The sequence below is a fragment of the Pelodiscus sinensis genome, chromosome 13 (assembly GCF_049634645.1).
Source record: "Pelodiscus sinensis isolate JC-2024 chromosome 13, ASM4963464v1, whole genome shotgun sequence".
Classification (NCBI taxonomy): Eukaryota; Metazoa; Chordata; order Testudines; family Trionychidae; genus Pelodiscus; species Pelodiscus sinensis.
In genome coordinates, this window is record NC_134723.1 from 32116414 (window position 1) to 32138675 (window position 22262).

At 43.3% G+C, this 22262-nt stretch overlaps 1 protein-coding gene across 5 annotated transcripts in view; it reads right to left on the reverse strand.

Annotated features, from left to right (window-relative positions):
* The window catches only part of STAG2 (STAG2 cohesin complex component), a 223882-nt gene that overhangs the window by 37131 nt on the left and 164489 nt on the right, over window positions 1–22262 (reverse strand). For all 5 annotated transcript variants that reach the window (XM_075940974.1, XM_075940976.1, XM_006115390.4 and 2 more), the window contains 5 exons: window positions 10071–10141; window positions 9715–9802; window positions 9535–9615; window positions 3582–3674; window positions 34–208 (listed from right to left, as the gene is read on the reverse strand). In XM_075940974.1, the coding sequence (XP_075797089.1) occupies window positions 34–208; window positions 3582–3674; window positions 9535–9615; window positions 9715–9802; window positions 10071–10141 (508 nt within the window). The remainder of the gene's footprint in view (window positions 1–33; window positions 209–3581; window positions 3675–9534; window positions 9616–9714; window positions 9803–10070; window positions 10142–22262) is intronic.

Genomic DNA, 22262 nt, shown 5'->3' on the forward strand with positions numbered 1-22262 from the left:
CACAGAGAGAGAGAGAGAGAGAGAGAGAGATACCTGCGCTATTGCTGTCATCATCCTGGTCAATGAAGACATGATCTAAAATAAAGCTGAGCAGTTCAGACTGTAATGAAGAATCAGGAGTATAAACAAGTGGCTCTAACATGTCACGCCCTCCTGACATAATCTGATGGCTGAAGATCATCAAGACATCACACAGAATAGTGAAAGCCTATAAAAAAAAAAAAAGATTTCCTCTATTGAATTTTTTCAACTTTGCTCTTTATCAGAAAAAAGTATTTTAAATAAATTAGAAGTTAAACAAAAAAACTCCTTATATTCCCAAGACAGAAAATATTTTACATTGAGTGCATGATCCTAAAGAAATATTAATTAAATATTAATTAAATACCTTAAAGAAATATTGGCCCTCCTCTCAAAAATAAAACCAACGTAGCAAAAAAGTCAGAAAATTTCACACAACAATTAACAATGTTCAACATACAGCCCCCACATTATTGAAAATGCAAAACACAAAATAAAATGGAAAAAAAAAGAAACAAATTAAATAAAACAGAACACACTTGCCCCTTAGCGGTGGCTTCCTGCACCAGACACTGCAACCTGGCTGAAAAATTCACAGTGCTGCTCAGGTTTGGCCCAACTACCCCTCTGTCACAATGACCTTCTCCACTTTCTACAGACTACATATAATTGTGGCAGGACCTAATTGCTTCCTGCTCCTCAGAAACAGGTCTCCAACACCCTTTTTACCACCAAGGGAGATAAAAAAACCAAAACACAAAAATCACCCCCCCCCCTCCCAAAAATTGGAAAATTATAAATAAAGAGAATTTGACAGGGCTCTCACTAGGGATGTAAAATCCCTGTTAACTAGTTAACCCTTAGGTTTAACCAGTTAACTGATTAAGTGGGAGGGGGGAGAGGAGAGCTTCTGCTCCCTCCCCCCATGCTTGGGGCTGCCACCCTTGTACTTGGGACTGCCAACAGCAGAAGCTGGCAGCCCCAAGCGTAGAAGGGTCAACTTTTGCTCTCAGCTCTCCTCTCCTCCCTCTCCCTCCGCCCCATGCGGAGTGGCTAGCTCCCACTCCTGCTGTGCCTCCCCCTATGGGCTGTCACCAGGGATTGCTCCCAGGTACTCACCCGTTAAGGGTGATGCTTAACGGGTAACCAGTTAACCATTCACATCCTCAGCTCTCATTATATGTAAACCATTTTTTCTGTGTCCTTTGATTTGTTTATTGTCTATTTGACACTACTATTTCTAAACACAATTTCATTGTTTTCCCTTAACAGTCACAAAAAGAAGCATGCCTTGATTACTTTCTCCACTTGTGTAAAGAGTCAAACAACAGGAGAAAAAGTCATCTGTTCTTCAAGACAGGGACTGTTATTCTGTTCAGTGCTTATACAGAAGCTAGCACAATGGGGTCAATACAATCTCTGTCCAATCTCTTCCACTCTCTGTCCTGTTGCTTTTCCCCTGCGACTTCATCCAAACTCAGCTGCCAGGGACGTTATACTGGGAACCAGAACTGCGAACAGGAAGTCACTTTCTTTTGTGTTTGTCAAGAGAGTCACAGAATTGTATGGTGAAGATGAGGAGAGATGACAACCTTCTGGGACAAAGTGTGGCATTTTCATGCTTCCATTCTTCTTAGTAAGAAGGTAGTAACATCTGCTGTTTGTGGAACCACTCTCATGCCTCATTGATGGGGTATTCCATTTGGCCCATGGGAGGGACCAGTGTCAAGCTTGCTGCCTGAGGAGGTGGAAGCAGAGATGACACCTGTGCCATTGTCAGTGGCCTCAATCACTCACAAGGTGGTAAAGTTGCCAGTGCTGTGGTTGATATCCATGTTGAAGGAGATATCAACATGGAAATTGCTGCTGGTGCTGGCACAGCCGCTGATGGCATCAGCGGGAGAATAGGTGGCTAAGTGTGGTGTATAGTCAACAGTGGAACAAATGTGGCTGAGGCTACTGAAGATGGTACTGAAAAGTGTCCCTGGAAACCTTCCTGGTTTTGGTGAAATGTCAAGGGAGTCCAGAAAGGCCACTATGGAAGCCATGGTGTCTTTTGTTCTGTCTCAACCCCGACCAGCAACTCATATTCTTCTTGAGACAGTGGATGAGTGACTTAGATTCCAAGCTCTTTGAATTAGAAGATCACAGAAGTGCTGAATACCTAGGCACCACAGAGGCTGGGCTCTCTGCCTGAGTGAAGGTGTGCTACAGTTCTTGGAGAAAGGGAATGCCTGGATATCATTGCTGATTTTCCATTTGATTGCAATCTTGTGATGGAGGTGCCAGAGAATCCTTCCTCCTCAGAGGGAAGAAAGGTGTCATAAGATGCAGCAGGTCCTTAGCAGTTTCAAAGGTTTTTAATGTTGAGGGAAGTGGCAGTTGCTGGTCTATTGGGACCAGTGACGGTGTGGCTCTGAACTGAACTGAACTCCCTCTCTTGGGCAGGAGTCAATACGGGACTATCCAGGGATCTATTGAAGTGGATCAACTTGGATCTCACTTCCTTAAACATAGTTGAGGCCTGACCCTACTGGGTTTTTTTTCCTCCTGAGGCACCACTGAGTGAGATCAGTGTCTACTCTCACAGCTAAGCCTCAAGAAGTTCTGTGTCAGTGCCCAAAGGAATCTCTTTTTTTGCACCAAAATGGAGTATCATGCGTGGGCACTTCAAGCCAACAAGGAGGTGCTTAGTGCTGGGTCTCCTGAGCTCAGGTCTCAATGGGGGCATATAGCAGCCTCCTTAAAAAGTACTTGGAGCTGCTGTTCTCTCTCAGTGTTCTAGGATGGAACTCATGGCAAATCTGACAATGCTACCTTTGGTGACTCTCCCCAAAGCACCTTAAACAGGAGGAGTGAGGATTGGTTTTTAGCATGTGCTTTGCAGAGACCATGCAGTTTTTGTACCCCAGGGACTGCAGTATACCATAGTTTCAGGGAATCAGAACAAAAAATGGAAAGATCTTTCAAAAAACGAACACAAACTATATAAGAAGAACTCTAAGACAAAATATAGCTGAATATAGGTACAATGTGCTTGCAAGAGCATGGGCTATGGGAAGTTCTAGCCTACCACCACTGTTGGTAAGAAGGAAGTGAGAGCTGGTGAATCGGTAGGACTCTATATTGGGTGCAAATTAAGGCACAACTACAGTGGGTGCCCAGACTAACCCTTTGGATGCTGATTTGGAAAAATCTGGACACTGCGTATGTGCACGCATGCACACCTGACTGAAATCAATATGAACAAGCACTTTAAGAACTATTATTCCTAAATATAATCAAAACTATATTATTACTACAAAGTAGAACTATTTCCTGAAAATTCATATTGCTGCCTCTGATTGTCTGATGGAAATGAGCAATAGTTGGGCAAATATCCTTCTTTGATATAGTCCAGGGGGAAATTAAGTAGAATTCACTGGCTTGAGCATCCAGAAAGCAGCACATACCCATATAGGCAATGGAAAAAAGAATTATTTCTCATTTAGATTGTTTAAACGCTTTTAAGAGCATCAAATCACTGTTATAAAAAAGTAAGGCTCAGAATAGTCACTAACCTGCTCTTTAACAGCAGTGTTTACGTTGGTCAGGTAGTGCTGACAGATTTGACAGAATACCCTCATCTGTTTCTTTAAACGTAGAAGGTCTTCCTTTAAAAATAAAACATTTTAAATAGAAATTAAATACAGTTTTACACATGTTAACTTTATATTGAAAAATAAATATTCTATAGTTTCAAATAGCAGCTAAGTGTTTTACTCTCAGGTGCTTTTGAAAATTCCAACCCATATGAACTTGAGAGAGGAATGTTGTAGAAGACTGAATATTTCATCCCCCTGATATACTGGAGGAAACATTCTTAGAAGACTGAGTTTAAGATATGTTCAAGGAGCTGAGAAACGCTTTCAGGTTTGAAGCTAGAAGCTATTATTTCTTTCCTATTTCTTGGATTAAAGAGCACCTATGAGTGGATGAACGGGATATCTCTGCTCCCTTCCCTCAGACAGTATTTGAAAAATGCAAGCAAAAATTCACTGCTGCTTTTCCTGTCTTTAAGTAAAACAATCTGTGAGGGAAGTGTATTCGGGTTCAGAGACTTCTGATGGTGAAAGCACTCCAAGAAAATTAGGTAAACATAGCTAAAACTGAATTAATCTTGTTCATCATCATGCTGGGGAAAGATAAGCTTACATAAAGATCTTCAGGTCAAGGAAATGTACTCAGAATGGCATAGTTAGATACAAAGTATAACAGCAGTTTACAGACATTGTATGGGACCATTCAAGGTGAAGTGTCCAGTTAATAGCTCTTTAGTCATCAAGGGAGAAGAAAAAAACCTCCATAAAACTGGATCTTCTGACAGGACACAGGTAAAATAAATCCTCTATTATCCTTTATGGTACAGCAAAGTTAATTGGGCTATGAGCTAGAGACCACAACTTCTAGTCTCACCTCAAGATCACAGGTAGTCAATCATTAAGGTAATGAAGTGTACAGAATTATCAATAAGGATAAACATCCTTAGCCTAGAAGAGAGGCAAGCAGCAACATTATTTCAGAGAAAAAAATAATTGAGAGTTTGTTAAAAAAACAAACCACTTCTGATAGAACTGGGGAAAAAACTCAGGTCTTTAACATGGCAGACTTAAATCTCATCCACTCAACTACGCTGGCTTTGAAAAAGCATCTGCCAGATGCATGTCCTTTGTAAACTTAGTAGACTTCCACTATAGACACAGTATAGACTACTACTGCTGCAATCTAAAGAAGTTACTCCATTAACCCAAGTGGCAAGGAAGACTGGTGACGTCACTGATGTTCAAAACCTGGATAACGGAGCCTAAACAGGACTGACCTCTAGTAGACTTTAGGCACTTCACACGTGACTCCCTATAACAGAACGATATGTAAAACCCCACAGATTCAGTTTTACCTATCCTCTTCCAAAGGGTAGCCTACAAGAAAACTCATTACTGGTGCCAGCCGAAGTTTAACTTGTTCTTGAGCCCAAGAAATATGCCTGATCTTTTTACATGCTTGTCTTTGCAACCTTACTATTGTTTAAAGTATTTTTATAAAATACTAGAAGATTTACCTGACATTGCTTGGGTCCTTCACTAAATTTTTGTGTTTTGGAAAAGAAACTGAAAATATACATGCTTCATTTAAATAATTGCTCTGGGGTGGAGCTAGGGACGATGGGTTCAGTATGCAACCTGCCCCAGAGAGTGAGGACTATCCCAGCACTGTCACCACAGCAGCTTGGAGCCAGGAGAAAAGCACCTCTCCATGGCAGCTGCAGCTCTAGCTCTAGCTGGCACAGCCAAGAGAGGAGTGCATTTCCCCCAGCGGGGGTAGGTCCAGGTTTGTCACCCTGTTGTTCTCCCCTGCCAGAGTGAGGAATGTAACAAACTGTGCACCTTCCCCTCACTCCCTGACAAAGTGGAACAATCAGCAACATTCCCTTACAAATTAGGTGGGCAGGAGCTTCAGTCCCTCCTCCATTTCCTAAAAGGTACCCGGGGAGGGAGGCTCAGGGCTAGAGCAGTCCCAGATTGGAGAGTGGAGGAAAGAAACCTATGTCTCCAGACAAACCCTTTCACCTGCTTGGCGATTCTGTCTCTTTTCTGTATGTTTTTGTGAGAAGCAACCCCATTTCAGGCACACAGAGACAGACACATCGATAAACTAATTATCAGATATATAGTAGATTTCTGTCCCTTTCTCCAGTGCTGCCCTAATAGGGTTATAGCTGTCCTGGTCCCCATCTCTGGCCCCTTGCTGCCTCCCTGTGGTCATTATACATACAAACATCCCTGCTATAAAACGTAAAGGGAGTGCTTTGCTGAGAAGCAATCACATTTTCCTGGCACCACCATACCCTTACCTTGCTTTAAGTTAAGATAGGAGGAAGCTGTATACCAAATTTGGTGGTCCTAGCTCTTGCCATTTAGGAGAAGCTCTTGGACAGATGGATGGACAGACAGAAGCATGCACAGACAGACAAATACACAGTAGACATGAAACATATAACCATTCTATCCAACACAGAACTGTATTATATGAAGTCAATGGAACTATAACACATGAGCAAGACATTTTAAATTACGTCCTCTCTTTCAACAAATTTATTTATTCCCATCTTGAAAGTGTTGAAATGGATCACACATTTATTTTCTAGAGATTAGTAATGTAATTTGCCAGTTTAATAGCATGCATTGCATCACCACCAAAGATGAACCTCATCCTGATTTCCACTTCAGTTTATTCGCAATGTCAGTACTCAGCTAGTTTTGTAACAACACAAGATCATTAATTAAGCCTGATGTACCACATCCACTTTCTGGCTCTCTGCTGCAAACTTTGTCCTCATGTTGAACTGATGTTCAACTGACAGTCAACTGTAATCAACTGAAATCAGTTGGTAACAGTGAAGCAGCTAAATACAATAGAACAGACAACTTTTAAACCAAGTTATGGACATTTTAAATTTTCAAAAATGTGATTGCTTCCACTTTCCATAATCCAATGTGGCCACAGACCATGAGACGTTCTGCCTTAAAGGTATCTAAGAAAGCAGCCTCATGGCTCCTGTTTGGCTCACTGCCCTATATAAATCCTATTACAGGAACTGTCCAGGCAATACCACAGATCTCCTCTAACTGCCATCCCTGCTCCTTACTCCCTAGCTCCCTAGCTTTGTGCCCCAACTTGGAGCATGAATCCTGACATGGACTCCTTCCCTTGGTATGGAACCCAACTGCCAATGCCTCTGCTACTCCCACTGGTCTGACCCTTGGCCCTCATTACTCTTAATGAGATCCTGACACATCTTTAGTGAACCGTCACTGTTTCCATTCCTAAATCCTATTATTCAGTATTTAACTCTACTTCTTCAATCATCCTTGTGACATACCTAATTATCAGACACTAAACTTTTTGCTAAACCACAATTCAAACAATTCCATTTTGTTTTATTTATAAAGCATCAAAACCAGGGTACCTGACTCCTCATTAATGAATCCCCTTTACTCCCAGCACCCCCACACACCAGAAGCTAGTCTTTTAGGACTTTGCTTTGTCATATTCTTTATGACACCACAAAGAATCAAAACACTAAGAAATCATTAGTTTTGTTTTTGTTCTGGGATTTTTTTTTTCTTCAAAAACTACAGAGGACAAAACTCAGGAAATTCTAAGTCAATTCCCTAATTTGAACAATTTTATGCATTTGAAAAGGAGAATAACCACTAGGTAAAGTAGTAACACTTTGCAATTTCTTGACTTTTAACAGGTAAAAGTTTGATTATCCAAACGAGTTTTTCATTATAGCTTGTGTTCTGTTAATCATTTACTAACTTTTATAAAGTGTAGTGTTTAGCCAAGAGATTATTTTGATGTAGTTCCAATCTGTTATATAAATCTTTAGACTGTGTATTATTGATTCAGTAATACCACTATGGAACACTGAAGAACTGGGATGACAGAGAATAAAAAGCAGAAACAAAAAATGTTCTTCATATAAAAAATACTCTCAGTAATTAAGAGCAAGTGAAAATAATACAGAAAATATAATTTTGCAATGAATGCTTTACAAAATGTGTTGTGATCCACCATTAAAAATGAAAGTAATTTAGTAGATGATTTGAAAAAGTGTTTAGGGAGTGAGTTAGAGTTATTCAAGTAGGATTAATATGCTGGGAATTTTGTTTCTTTCCTACTATTTTAATTATTAGACAATGATTTACATCAAACCCACTAACATCAATTAATTATAAGTACAACAAAAATGAGTTTTAATTTTGTTATTTTACGTTTCAAGTGTCTAAAACTCTTATTACAGTGACAGAAAATACAATGTCACTATCTAAACTTGGGGTTACAAAATGTAGTTATGTTCCTATTGCCAGACTTGATGAGAATTCCAGTGTGCTTTGCAGAAAGTTGCAGTGCACTTTTCACTGCAACATGGGTAGGGGTAGCTAGAGAACAACCTCTTCTCAAATTATGAAAATTTGTTTCTAGCCTCAAAACCAAAAAGAAAAGAAGCCATCCATTCTGGCTTCTCACAAGTTGTCTTAGATGTGGAATTACCACATGCTTCCTTTGCAAAGCTAGATACCTCACTCCTCCCTACTACCCAAATGACACTGAGTTTTCACAACAGTTTTCCTAGGATTTTCAAACAGGATCATGTGGGTTCCAATGTTGCATGATCCTGCGACCCTGAAATTTGTCCCAAAAATGTGCTCCAATATGGTTCCAAATAAATCTTTAAGGAACGGAGTCACATTACATCTCTATGAGAAAATTTTATCCAGTTATAATAAGTATTACTTGTAACAATGATAGGGAAAAGAATCAGAGAAAACGTCTTCATTTCTCTATTATGTTCATTTCGCAGCTAGTTTCACAGTTTACAGGCACAGTTTATGTGCCCTGTGTATACTCCAAGTCAGCTTTGCTTGCCTAAGCAGCTCTTTCAGGCAGGAAAACATTATTGTACAAACAAAAACAAAAACACAGAAAATGTAAGTAACAAAAACTGGCATGTTCCAGCAGAAGCGTAATATCTGTAACTCCTCTACTTTTTTTAAACTAGAGCTTATTTATATATGTTTTTTTAAATCTGAATTGAATACAAAGTGATTCAGTATTGTCTTCCTGAATCTGCAAATTCTCAAAGCTGCAGCTCAAGGGTGTAAATTGACAAGTTAATCTAAAATGGTTGTTCAGTCTGGAAGCTAATGATGATAAACAAGAATCAATATTATTTTCTATTTCACAAAGGGTCATTTTAGTTGAAGCATCTAGCTATCTGCATCCCAGACTGTTCTCAGATGCCACATCCCATGTGTTCTCAGATGCCAGGAGTTTCAAGGTTTACCTATGCAGTTACCAAAATCTTCAGCTCTCTCTAGATGATGCATAACTCCATCATTAAAGTTATCACTAAAAAAAAAAATCTGTTGAATGCAAAAAAACATTAAAATAGTACAGGCTGAACCAATGCAGAAACAAATTGCAGGATACTGCCCAGATTGTTTTATTAAAAATAATACCTAAAAACCTTTTCATTTAAATGAATTATCACAGATACTTCAGGGCTTGTTCAGAATTTACATCCAATTCCTGAAGGGCACAAAGAGCCTTGGCTATACTATATTTTTTACATTTGGCTCTATACTCTGTATTAAGATTTTTATTCTGATATATATCACAGTGACATACTGGCTAATTTTCATCTGAAAAGCTTTGCTACCATTATCTTAAAATTATTTAAACACACACAATGATATGGTTTAAATAGGAATGCAAAAGTGAAGGGGACGGAATTTCCAGCGTTGTGTGAATTCATTCATTTTTCCATCTTAATTTAAAACTGTTTCAGTTGAGGATAGATGGGAGTGAGCCTAGAGGTGCTAAAGATTACAACAGGAAATTAACAGACTATCTCAATTTTATAAAGATTATACATTCCATTCGTCTTAACGCTAAAGCATGACATACCTTTGTAGAACTGCTTTCAGCAACCTTTGCTAACTGCCAAAGGATTACATAATGAGTACACTGCAGTGCATGAATAACAATCTGTGATTAAGAAACACAAGAGTTAGATGAAAACAATCCCAATACAAATATTAAAAAGGTATATTCACTGTTATACTTATCTATGTATATTTTAAATACCTGTTCTGGCATGTCTCCATTTTCAATACCAGTTTTCAATAATTTGTAGTTGCAACCAAACAAATCCCACCTTGAGAGGTCATGAGCACTGGAGAAAGCAAAAATGAAGCAGTGTTGTAACATGAAATGGCTATAATTCACTGCACTAATTCTAGATTTTGGTATTTAATAACTATCCTATGCTTTTAAGTGTTCAATTTAAATCATGTCAAGTATATGTCTGTATAAATGTTTTTGTATTTAAATCGAACAAAAATGAATTCCACGCAAAGTTTAAAACAATCAATTTAATAGAATAAGAAACAATAATATATTGCAAATATGAAAATCAAAATATTCAGACAGATTCCACTTACTTGTGGAAAGCAGTGATTCTTTTTAATGTAGACAAGACTTGATAAGCATCATCTTCATCAGGTTCTTCACCCTATTACATAAATATTTGGTTGTAAAAGTTGCAGTGAAAAAATTTGTCATATGAACTAGTATAAAGATATCAACACATTTTGGAATAATTCATATCTATTAGGAAAAGTGGTGTTACAAGAAGATACAAAACATTAGCTAGAATAAGTCATAACCACAAACAGGCAGGTGTATTCAGAAGGTGATTCAAGTTTCTCCACAGAATCCAGCAGAGGCCACTATCACACAGCAGATACTGGACTAGATGGACCATTGGTCAGTAGTAACATATGAAGTACCTCAAACTTATAACCATTCTTTTCCCACTTAACCAAAGAACCCCTTAGGAACACGATCAGGCTCAACTCTAAACCAAAACAAGAGAGCTGGATAGAAAACCTTACAGAAATTATTTCCCTGATTTCTATCATATTTCCAAACTTTTCTCTGCCCCCTGCTTCTGTCTCCCCAAGAGCTCCCTGACAAGTCAAATAAAACATATCACACCCCACCATGTGGCACCTAGGCAGTTAATTACTATTAGTCACTGGGGAACACTTCACAACCAAATTAATTTTCAAGAGCTGGTTGCTCCTCTGGCTGTTGGATAATTTCAGCGAAGGTTGAGGAGGAGATAATTAAAATTTCTTAAATAAAATGGCTGACCATTATGCAATACATGTCCACCACTATGCTTACCTGGGGAAAGGCTATTCTGGCAATCTAATTTGCCCAAGAAGATGAGATATATAAATGTTTAATTTTTTCTGTAGAAGAAAACTCCTTTAATATTTAAAAAGCCAAATTAAATCAAGTTAGTTCCATAAACAAGGGAGAGACCTTATCAGTTATGGACAAATATCAACAACATACTAAAAATACTCTGAAATGCTAATAATAAACCCAAATTAAGTAGCAACATATCAAATTATCTCAAACCCACTTTAATTTTCACAGCTGGTTCTCTGTAGTTTTAATAAATTCTTATAGTATTGGGGTTTCAATTCACCGGAGTCACATGGCAGAATTGGGTTATTTTTAGAGATGCCTAAGTGTCCAGTATTTATTTTTTGTGCTTGCAGTTAACTAGGCTATTTTTTGAGGGGAAGCTGGTTATAGAGACCATAAAGATGAAAGATCTTCCAGCTAATGCTACAAACTCGGGGATTTGGGATCTAATGCTAAAACTTCCTGTATAGCCTTGGTCAGGTCATTTAACTTTACTTCCATTTCATCTTTTTAAAAATAAGAAAAAGTTACTCACCTTGTGCAGTAACGGTTGTTCTTCGAGATGTGTCCCCGTGGGTGCTCCACTCTGGGTGCTGGTGCGTCCTCGCGCCAGCGACTGGAGACTTTTTCTAGCTGTTTCTGCCGCAGCGGGCAGGCGCCGTAGCGCCCTCTAGTGTCGTTGGGACTGAAGGGGCACCTGCACGCGCGCGGTTCCTCAGTTCCTTCTCTACCCGCCAGAGTATCAGGCTGCAAGCAGGGGAAGGAGGGAGGGTAGTGGAGCACCCACGGGGACACAACTCGAAGAACAACCGTTACTGCACAAGGTTAGTAACTCTTTTTTCTCCTTCGAGTGGTCCCCGTAGGTGCTCCATTCTAGGTGACTACACAGCAGTTGTCGGCTCGCGGAGGTGGGTTTGGAGACGTGTGGTAGTAACTGTGGATAGCACTGCTTGTCCAACCGCCATAGAAGATGCTATCGAGGTGGAGAGAGCATAGTGTTGCGCAAACGAGTGGTCAGATGACCAGGTAGCAGCGTTGCAAATGTCCTGCAATGGAACATTACGAAGAAAAGCCATCATGGAAGCTACCGCTCTAGTGGAATGAGCTGTGATAGGTCCAGGTAAGTCTTTGTTATATAGGGTATAAGAGGTTTTAATGCAGGATGTAATCCATTTAGAGATTCTCTGAGATGAGACTGCTTGTCCCTTAGATCTTTCAGCATAGGAGATGAAAAGTCTAGGCGAGGCTCGCCAGGGTCTCGTGCGATGTATGTAAAATGCCAATGCTCGTCGGACGTCGAGAGTGTGCCTCACGGTCTGTATCGGCTCCGTGTGTGGTTTTGGAAAGAAGGCAGGTAAGTGTATGGGTTCATTCACATGGAAGGGGGAGGGTACTTTAGGTAGGAACTTAGGGTGGGGTAGGAGTATCACCCTGTCCTGTAAAAATACGGTGTATGGAGGGTCAGCCATTAAGGCTGCAAGCTCACTCACCCTCCTACTGGAGGTAATGGCGACGAGAAAAGCCACTTTCATGGACAAGTGAGACAAAGAGCAGGTCGCTATTGGTTCAAACGGGGATTTTGTGAGGCTCTTAAGGACATGGTTCAGGTCCCAAATGGGGACTGGTGGCCAGACCGGAGGGAAGGTGTTCTGCAGGCCTTTGAAGAAACGTTTGATCAGTGGGTCAGCGAGAAAGGAAGTGCCTTGTTGAGAACGGTGAAAGGCCGCTATGGCTGCAGCAGGGACCTTGATAGCACTGAGTGCTAGGCCGGAGTGTTTCAGAGAGAGTAAGTAGTCCAATAAGGTATGTACCGGAGCAAGATGTGGTGGGCTTGCATGGGTTTGAGCGTACCATTGGGAGAAACGCGTCCACTTGTATCGGTAGGTTTTCCTGGTGGAACGTCTCCTACTATTAATTAGTATGTGTCTCACTTATTCTGAACAGGCAGTTTCAGCATCTTGGAGCCATGAAGGAGCCAAGCATGGAGCTTCAGCTTGGGGATGTCCGGGTGAAGGGTTAGACCGTGGTTTTGTGAGAGGAGGTCGTGATGTGGAGGGAAGGGATACGGGTCCGTTACCATCATCATGTTCGTCTGGGCCACGCAGGTGCCACTAGAATAACCCGTGCCTGGTTCGATCTGATCTTGTCCATGACTCTGTGTAGGAGTGGGAGAGAGGGAAAAGTGTACAGGAGGGAGGCGTCCCATGTGATGGAAAAGGCATCTCCGAGGGAACTTCTCCCCTGGAGCAGCAGAGGTGGCACTTTCGATTGCTCTTCGTGGCGAAGAGGTCCACTTCCGGTTGGCCCCACTGACGAAAGATCGGAGTGAGGGCGTATCTGTCGATCTCCCACTCGTGCTGGTCCATGAACATGCGACTTAGGTCATCTGCTGTGACGTTGAGTATTCCAGGAAGATACACAGCGGAAGGGGTGACCCCATGTGAGAGGCACCAGGTCCAGAATTTGGTGGCTTCTGAGCATAGGGAAGGGGAACAGGCGCCACCCTGCCGGTTGATGTAGTACATGCAGGTGGTATTGTCATGCATATCTGACTGCCCGTAGTTCGAGGAGGTTGATGTGGAGTGTTTACTCCAGAAAAGACCATTTGCTTTGGGCTGTGATACTTCCCAAATGGGCTCCCTATCCCATGAGTGAGGCGTCTGTTATAAGCGTGAGAGTGGAAGTTGGACGTTGAAAGGGAACGCCGTGTAGCATATTTTGAGGAATTGTCCACCAGAGCAGGGAATTGATAATGCGTGGTGGGATAGCGACGTATTTGGAGATTTGGTCCCTGAAGGGCCTGTACACCGTAGCGAGCCAGGACTGAAGAGGTCTCATGTGGAGTCTGGCCAAACTGACAACGTAAGTCGTAGAGGCCATGTGTCCGAGGATTTTGAGGCAGTGGCGGACCGTGACCGTAGGTACCGCTTGTGTTGCTGGGACAAGGTCGCAGATTATCGCAAACCTGTGTTCAGGAAGAGTGGCCCTTGCTGTGATTGTATCGAGGAGGGTGCCTATGAACTCCAGTCTCTGTGTTGGGCGTAGAGTGGATTTTGCATAATTTACGTGAAACCCAAGACGGAGTAAAAGGGCTACTGTGGTATCTGTCATGGCCTTCGTTTTGTCGAAAGATGCAGCTTTTATGAGGCAATCGTCCAGGTATGGGAATATTATGATGCCTTGGCGTCGCAGAAAGGCCATTACTACCGATAGGGTTTTGGAAAATACCCTGGGGGCTGTGGAGAGACCAAACGGGAGCACCCTGTATTGGTAGTGTTGGGTACCCACTGTAAATCGGAGGAAGCGTCTGTGAGCAGGATGAATTTTAATATGGAAATATGCGTCCTGAAGGTCGAGAGCCGAAAGCCAATCGTGTTGGTCGAGTGCAGGAATGATAGTTGAGAGGGTAACCATCTTGAAACGGTGATATGCAATGTATTTGTTGAGGCGCCTGAGGTCTAAGATGGGGCGCCAACCTCCTGTCTTCTTCTGGGTTAGGAAGTACGTTGAGTAGAATCCCCGGCCTCGGAATTGTATTGGTACGTGTTCTACTGTGCCCAGTTGAATGAGGTGTGAAACCTCTTGCAGGAGTACGGCTTCGTGAGAGGGGTCCCTGAAAAGGGATGGATTAGGAGGGTGGTTGGGCGGGGTAGAGATAAAGGGGATGACGTAGCCAGATTGGACTAAGTTCAAAACCCACTTGTCCGAGGTAATGAGGGACCATTGGTGGAAAAACGCTCAGAGGGAGTGGTGGAACTGAAGGCTAGCAGTTGGGAGGGTCGGCAGATTGGCTTCCTGGCTCTCAACCAGGCCTTCAAACCTGCTGCTTGCCGGATGGGGGATGGGGTGTGGCATGTTGTTGTTGTTGTTGTTGTGCTCTACGACGTTGGAATCTCTGTTTGCGGAAATCATATTTGGGTTGTTGGCGGAACGGTTCTCTTGGTCGTTGGTAAGGCTGGTATCTGGTTCTCCTAAATGGAGGAGTATACATTCCTAGGGTCCTCGGGGTTGTACGGGAGTCCTTCATAGAATGCAACACCTCATCGGGCTTAGCTGCGAATAGGTTGGTCCGATTGAAGGGTAGATCTTCAACCTTTTGTTGGAGGTCCCTAGGTACGCCGGAGGCTTGTAGTCATGACATTCGGCGGAGCACTATCGCCGAGGCCGTGATTCGAGCCGCGGCATCTGCCACGTCCATAGCGGACTGCAAAGCTGTGCGGGAAATGGTGAGGCCTTCCTGCATAATACTAAGCAGGGTTGGCCGTTGATGCTCTGGGAGGTGTAGAAGGAGGTCCTGGAGCTTTGAGTAATTGGCATGATCATAGTCTGCAAGCATAGCAGTGTAATTGGACACCCTAAGGAGCAATGTAGACAAAGAATAAACCTTTCGGCCCATAATGTCAACCTTTTTGTGGTCTCTGTCCTGTGGGGTTGTTCTTAGGTTAGATTGTTTACCCTTGTGACGTATAGAATCCACTACTAGGGCGTTAGGGGGTGGGTGGGTGAAAAGAAAGTCCATATCCTTTGGAGCGATGAAGTATTTGCGGTCTGCTCTCTTATTTGTTGGAGTGACGGATGCTGGGGTCTGCCAAATATTGTCAGCCGAGTCCATAATGGCCTCATCCATAGGGATGGCAATTTTGGACGCAGTTGGGGGTTGAAGCGTGCGAAGGAGTCGATATTGTTTGACCTGCACCTCTTGAAGATCTTTTCCCTGGGCTACAGCAACTCTTTTAAACAACTCTTGAAACTTTTTTATATCATCTCCCGACGGTGGGGCCTTGGTGATGACCGCTTCGTCTGGGGAGGAGGAGGAGTTGTGTAGCGGAGATCTGGTCTCGCCCTCAGAGAGGGAGTCATGACCGCCTGAAGGAGCTGGAGAATTTGGCTCTGTTGCCGATGTGGTGGCAGGAGGTGAGGCAGGAGGTGGCCTGGAAGTAGTAGAAGAGAGTCGATGGTGAGTCCTCTTTGGATGTGAGTCCCACGGTTGCCATTGGGTGGGATATGGCGGGAGTGGGTAGGCATACTGGTGTGGATACCATGGATGCGGAGGGGGAGGGTATGCATATTGAACCGCAGGCATTTGCCAAGATGGAGGTCTGTGAGCTGGGCTAGAATGTTGCCACGAGAACCTGCTTCTGGGTTCGGTGCCGATGTCACTAGCTGAACGAGAAGCGGCCGAAGAGCAGTACGATCTCACTGAGTGGATAGAGAAACCTGGTGATGGCGGTGCCGAAGAGGTGTGGCTCCGCACCGGGGATTGGTACCGGCTCCAGCTTTGGGACGGTGCCGAGCGGTGTGGTCTCGGTGGTAACGGCGTCGTTATTGGAGAAGATGTGAGTGCTGACGTGCATCCCGGCACCGAAGTGCTAGGAGGTGGATTATCGGTACGGGCCTTTTTCGGTGCCGAGCCCGGTGCCGTTTGGTGTTGCTTCGGTGCCAAGCGCTCTCTAGACGGTGCCGTCGGTGCCGAGGATGGCTTAGGTGCCGTAGCGGTCAGTGCCGCTGATTTTTGTTTTGGCTCAGAATGAGCTCTCGTGCGGTGCCTGCGTCTTAGATCGCGGCGCACCAGAGGTTCCTGGCGTGTCATCAGTGACTGAGGGTGCCGAGGATATAGTTGGAGCCGGAGAGAGTCCGGTTTTCGACCCCGCAGAATAAGAGTGGGTAGGGTGTTGGTCTTTTTCCATACCCTTAGTTGGCTGAAGCGGTCTAGGGAAGGAAGGCGAGTCCTCTGAGGAGGGACAGAGCGACTTCTCATATAGGAGAGTCGTCAGTCTTTTGGCTCTGTCGCGGCGTGCCCTCGCTGTCAATTTAGAGCAATGCAGGCACTTTTGCGTCTGGTGTGCCTCCCCAAGACACTTAATACAGGCGGAATGTCCGTCGGACGCCGGCATGGCATCCCGACATGTCTCGCAACGTTTGAAACCCGGCGAGCCAGGCATGAAGGCTCGGGGAACAAGCCGCAATGAGAGAAAAAAAATTTTTTTTTTAAAGAACTAGTGGGGACGGGGGGTCGAAAACTTGGTTGATGAGGTAGCTAGGGGGTAAAACGAAGAATTTAACTGTTTTCTTCCCACAGAAATAGGGCAAAGAGAGGGCTCCGTCTGCTGCCGAGGATGGTAGAGAAGGAACTGAGGAGCCGCGCGCGCACAGGCGCCCCTTCAGTCCCAACGACACTAGAGGGCACTACGGCGCCTGTGCGCCGCGGCAGAAACAGCTAGAAAAAGTCTCCGGTCGCCGGCGCGAGGACGCACCAGCACCCAGAGTGGAGCACCCACAGGGACCACTCGAAGGAGAACTTACTGATTTTATTTACTGATCTTGCAATAATTTTAGAATGCCAACTTTTTTTTATTTTGCAAAACAGATTTGCAATAATATTTTAGATTTACAAAAATTCATGCCCTGTAAAGTAATTTGAGATCATTAGATGAAAGGTTTTAAAAACACCAATAACCACCACCTCAAATATGGGATAACAAATTTCGTTTAATCAGCTAATCAAGTAGTCGATGGAATTCCCATCAACTCCTCGATTAGTCAGTAAGGGTGGAAACTGCAGAGTGGGGTTAGCTCCTGGCCCTGGCAGTTACTCCCACTGTGGCCCTGCCTTTTAAATATAGGATCAGTTGCCTGGTTCTTACTACTAGGTAGAGCCGCAGCAGGGGACTGGATGCGAGCCAGGAATCAGCTGTCCCAGCTCACACCCAGTCCCCGCCTGCACCTCCGCTGCTCCCTCCGGTGGAGACAGTCTGACGGTGAGGGGAGGGGCCAGCTTCTAAGCCAGATCACCCCAGCACTAGCTCCTGCTACCCTCCCCATTTCTGCCTCTGATAGAGGCAGCAAGGGGAGGTAGGGGAAAGCGCCTAGTCAAATAGTCATTCAACCACCTGATGAGCATATGCTTATTAGGTAGTTGACTACTGTACTATCTACTTACATCCCTCCTCAAATGCTCATTTCTATTTCTGTAGGGATCCCTAGTACTATAAGAATACATTGGTAGAGAAGGGGAGTCAAAAGCAATCGCACAAGTTTTATTGACAATTCTCAAAAGCCAGTCAGAGCGTGCTAGCTAGTCCAGATTCAGTTTCCTATGACTGACTGGTTGAGAGAGCAATTTCTCATTTCTGCTTGCTTGGAGAAGTGAGAGTATAACTCTTTGCTTCTGAAAGAAGACACAGAACAGCATACCTAAATCTGTTATGAAGCAACATGCAGGAAGTGTCCTTAGCCGCTTGAAGATGGACTTCATGCTGATTTCCCTCCATGCTAACAAAGCTAAACTTACATATAATGAAGATTCCTTAATGGTAACATCCTAGGTCTTCCTTATATAGCATGCTATCATTAGAGAAAACACACACCAAAAGGGGAATCTACATATATCTTCTGTTTCTTAAGCACAACCCAACAAAATCTTTCCACCAACCACTAACAATACAACATGAACAGAATAACGTGAAGAGCAGCATCACAAAGAGGATGACAGAGGTCTGGAGAAGTTTAATAATTTCTGTGAATTCCTAGCACATTTTGGTCTGCAATTTGCACTGTACTCGTAGCTAGGTTAGGGAACATCTTACAGAGCCAAGCATGCTACAAAAGGAAAAAACTCTATGACTAAAATTTTGAAGGCCAAGATATACCAAATAGGATAAAATTCCAGGAATAGGAATAATAATAATAAAGCAAACTACAGGTTGGATCTCCGTCGTCCAGCACCCTTGGCACCTGACTGGTCCCAGATGATGGATTTTTCCCAGAGCAGGGAGGTCATTTCTGGCCCCCACTGCTACTCAACTGAGCCCCTTCCTCCTACGGGCAGCCCAGCTATCCTCCTCTCCCCCCACACACACATTGGATATCCTTCCCCTCCCCCTGCTCCCACAGCCCAGCAGAACCCTCTCCTCACCTCCCCTACCCCCTGCAGCCCATGAGCTGTGCTCTGGCTCCTGCCCCTCCCCCTTCTGCAACCCAGCAGAGCCACCCACCAACCCCCACAGACAACCTAAGCCTCATGTCACCCTCCCACAGCTCAGCTGGGCGGACCACTTGTAACCCCGCCTCCCTCCGCATAGTATTGGGCTCCTGGTCCCCCCTACCTGCACACAGCTCACTAGGATTCTCTGATCCTGGAACAGATATGGTCCAGAATTTTGCCAGAGCAGAGAGCTCCGGTTTATAGCAGTGCAACCTATACCTTCCCCACTAAAGTCCAATTCTTCCTTCAATTACTTGGAAAGGTTGGAAAGTTGGTTATTCTATAAAGAGCCAAAGAGCTTTGCCTTCTTTGAGTATGTCTGTGGAGCCATAAAAACCTGCAGCTGGTTTGTGCCAGGCAACTTGGCTTGCAAAGCTTAGGCTGCAAGGCTTTTTCTCTGCTGAGCAGATTTCCAGGGTAGAGCTGCAGTCCAAACTATAATCTTTCCTATACTTTTATAACTTTGTATTTGCAGGTGGAGGAAGGACCACAAACCTCAAAAGTAGTCTGGATCACAGATTTTCCCACAGGATGGACTACCTGGGTCAAAAAACATCTGAAGCAATCTAACAGGTAATAGGGATGTTAAAATGAGGTTAATTTACTAATTGAGTAGTCAATAAAAATTCGATTAACTATTCCATTAGTCAATAGGCAGCCTAGCTCAGTCGCGGCTTGTGCCAGTTGCGGGACCAAATCGTGCTGCAGCTCGGCAGTTTAAAACACAGTAGGGGGCGGGGTGGAGAGGCAGGCTGCCCAGCTCCTACTGCCTTTTAAATTGCAGAGCTGCAGCAGAATTTGGTTCCAGACTAAACACCACCAAACCCGCCAACGCAGCCAGGGACTGCTGCCTGAGTGGCCTCTGCCCGCAGCTATCGCAGGCTGCCACAGACGGGGGCAACTGCCAAAGGAGCCTCTCCGCCCACAGTGAGCCTGGACCTGCGGGGGTGTGTGTGTGTGTGTGTGTGTGTGTGTGTGGACTGCAGAGACAGTGCTTGGGGGGGGGAGTGCGGGGGGGAGCCAGCTCCTGCTTTTCTCCCCCCACCATGATCGGGGAGCAGGGGGAAGAATGCAAGTAGTTGACTTGACTACTCACTTACACCCCCTACAGGTAGATCATTGATCTCAATCTAAGTGCAATGGATTCCACACTTTTGCAACACAGGTACTATTGGAATTCCAGCATTTCTTCCTCAGCTTGCCATTGTGCATGACACTGATTTTTCTCCCTGTCATGACAGGAGCCACTTCCTGCTTTCTATCTTTCCTCTCAAAGGAGGTGTTAACTGGTTTTCAACTGCCTGTTCTATGCATAATTTTAATAAGGCAGGCATTGGTGTTTAGGATTCTGAGATGAAATCCAACTTGCAGCCAACAAGCAGGAAGAACTAGAATCATTGCTGGAGAGTAAGGGAAGTTGTAGTACAGTGCTGTAGTATAGTACAGTAGCTCGGAAGTAAGGGAGATGAGCAAATAAGGGTTTTCCTTTCTTTGTACCACACTAAGAATGAGAATCAGACAGAAGCCTGGGAAGCAGAGCCAAGTTGCAGAAAATCTCATCCTCCACATAATCACTGAGAAATCAATTTATGTTTAGCATCAACGAGTATTTCCAACTACGAGTCATGACACTGGGGGAGGGGGCACATAGGAATAAAGTTATTTCATACAAATCAAATAAATGTAGTATTGTAGCGGAATTCATTTGATGCAGAGGCCTATGCTAGGTCTTTGCAAGACTAACAGTTGCATTATATATATAAAATGTCAAGAAAATTTGGTTTTAATTATAGCAGTAATCCTCTCGTTCACTGTGGAGTAGGTCAGGACAATACCTTCTTACATTCACTTAATTCACTGTTACTGGAATATGAATGTCATAAAACTTGTTCGTAAAGTTTTCAAGTTTTAGAAAAATCACCTTTTGTGTTTTCTTTTTTGTTTAGATACAGAAGATGGATAATACTGCATTTAAAAGTACAGATTTTAGTTGGGGTTCCTTTCACTTTCCACTGAAATGTATCAAGAATAAAGGACATTTACACACACTGGGATTTACAGAATGGCCAATACTTAGCTGCCACAGAAGAATTACATGAACAAGTAATAATAATAATAATAATAATAATAATAATGTGAAAAACAAAGTGCATTTAAATTATTCATCAGCAAAATCTTTAAGAAAGGAATAGTATTAATTTGGATTGTGGTAAACATTAAAAAGACATCTAGACTGAGGTCCCCTTCCCCACAGAGCTCATTGTTCTTAGTTGCTATGTTCCTGAAAACTGGTATAGTGGATCTTGACTGATTCACCCTAATTTAGATCTTTCTTCATCTCCTTGCCCCCTTTCAGAAGTCCACATTTCAAGGTTTTGATTAAAAGTACCATTCACAATGAAATGCCAATTAGATTTTTACTCTGGTTACCTTATATAAACCTGAAACAATTGCTATATATCTAGAAAAAGTAATACGCAATGTAAAGATTCAATGCTGCATTCTAAAACACCGTATCAATCTTGGTAACAGACATAAGAGCTTAAAGTCTTGAAACTCTTCACAAATCTCACAGATGGTCAATATACAAACTTGAGAATCTAACTTTTCTACTATTTGAGGAAAAATGTCTACATGAAAGAGGAATCTAAGTTTTATCGATTTTTCAGTGGAGTCTTAGGCTCGTAAGGCAAAGTCCCTCAAGTCAATATTGAGCATTTTATTCTTTGTCCTTTTTCATTTAAAATGTCACACGCAAAGGAACTTCCACCATTTTTCTTAAGATACCATATCAGTACCTGGTTTGTCTTAATGTCATTGGCTATGTCTACATTGGCATGATCTTGAGCAAGAACTCTTTCGCAGGAGAGTTCTTATGCAAAAACTCTTCCAGAAGAGAGCGTCTACACTGGCATGTTCTTTTGCGCAAAAGATGTGCTTTTGCACAAGAGCATCCTTGCCAGTGTAGATGCTCTCTTGCGCAAGAAAGCTCTGATGGTCATTGTCTATGGTCAACCATAGGGCTTTCTTGCACAAGAAATTCATGTTGCCTGTCTACACTGGCCTCTTGTGCAAGAACAGCTGCGCAAGAGGGCTTATTCCTGAGCGGGAGCATCATGGTTCTTGTGCAAGAAGCACTGATTTCATACATTAGAATGTCACTGTTCTTGCGCAAGCACTCACAGCCAGTGTAGACAGGCAGCAAGTTTTGGCGCAAAAGAGGCTGCTTTTGCGCAAGATCGCGCCAATGTAGACACCGCCATTATGTCTTTCCTGATACTGTTCACAGAATAATCCTTTGTATGTTCTATACAATTCATCTTCATCCTTGCTGTTTACCTCCAACTAATATTTGAACTACAGAGGGATAATATTGCTTAAACAAAAAAATATTTCCTAATGCTGCAACAAATGTCTTTGAAATCACTAA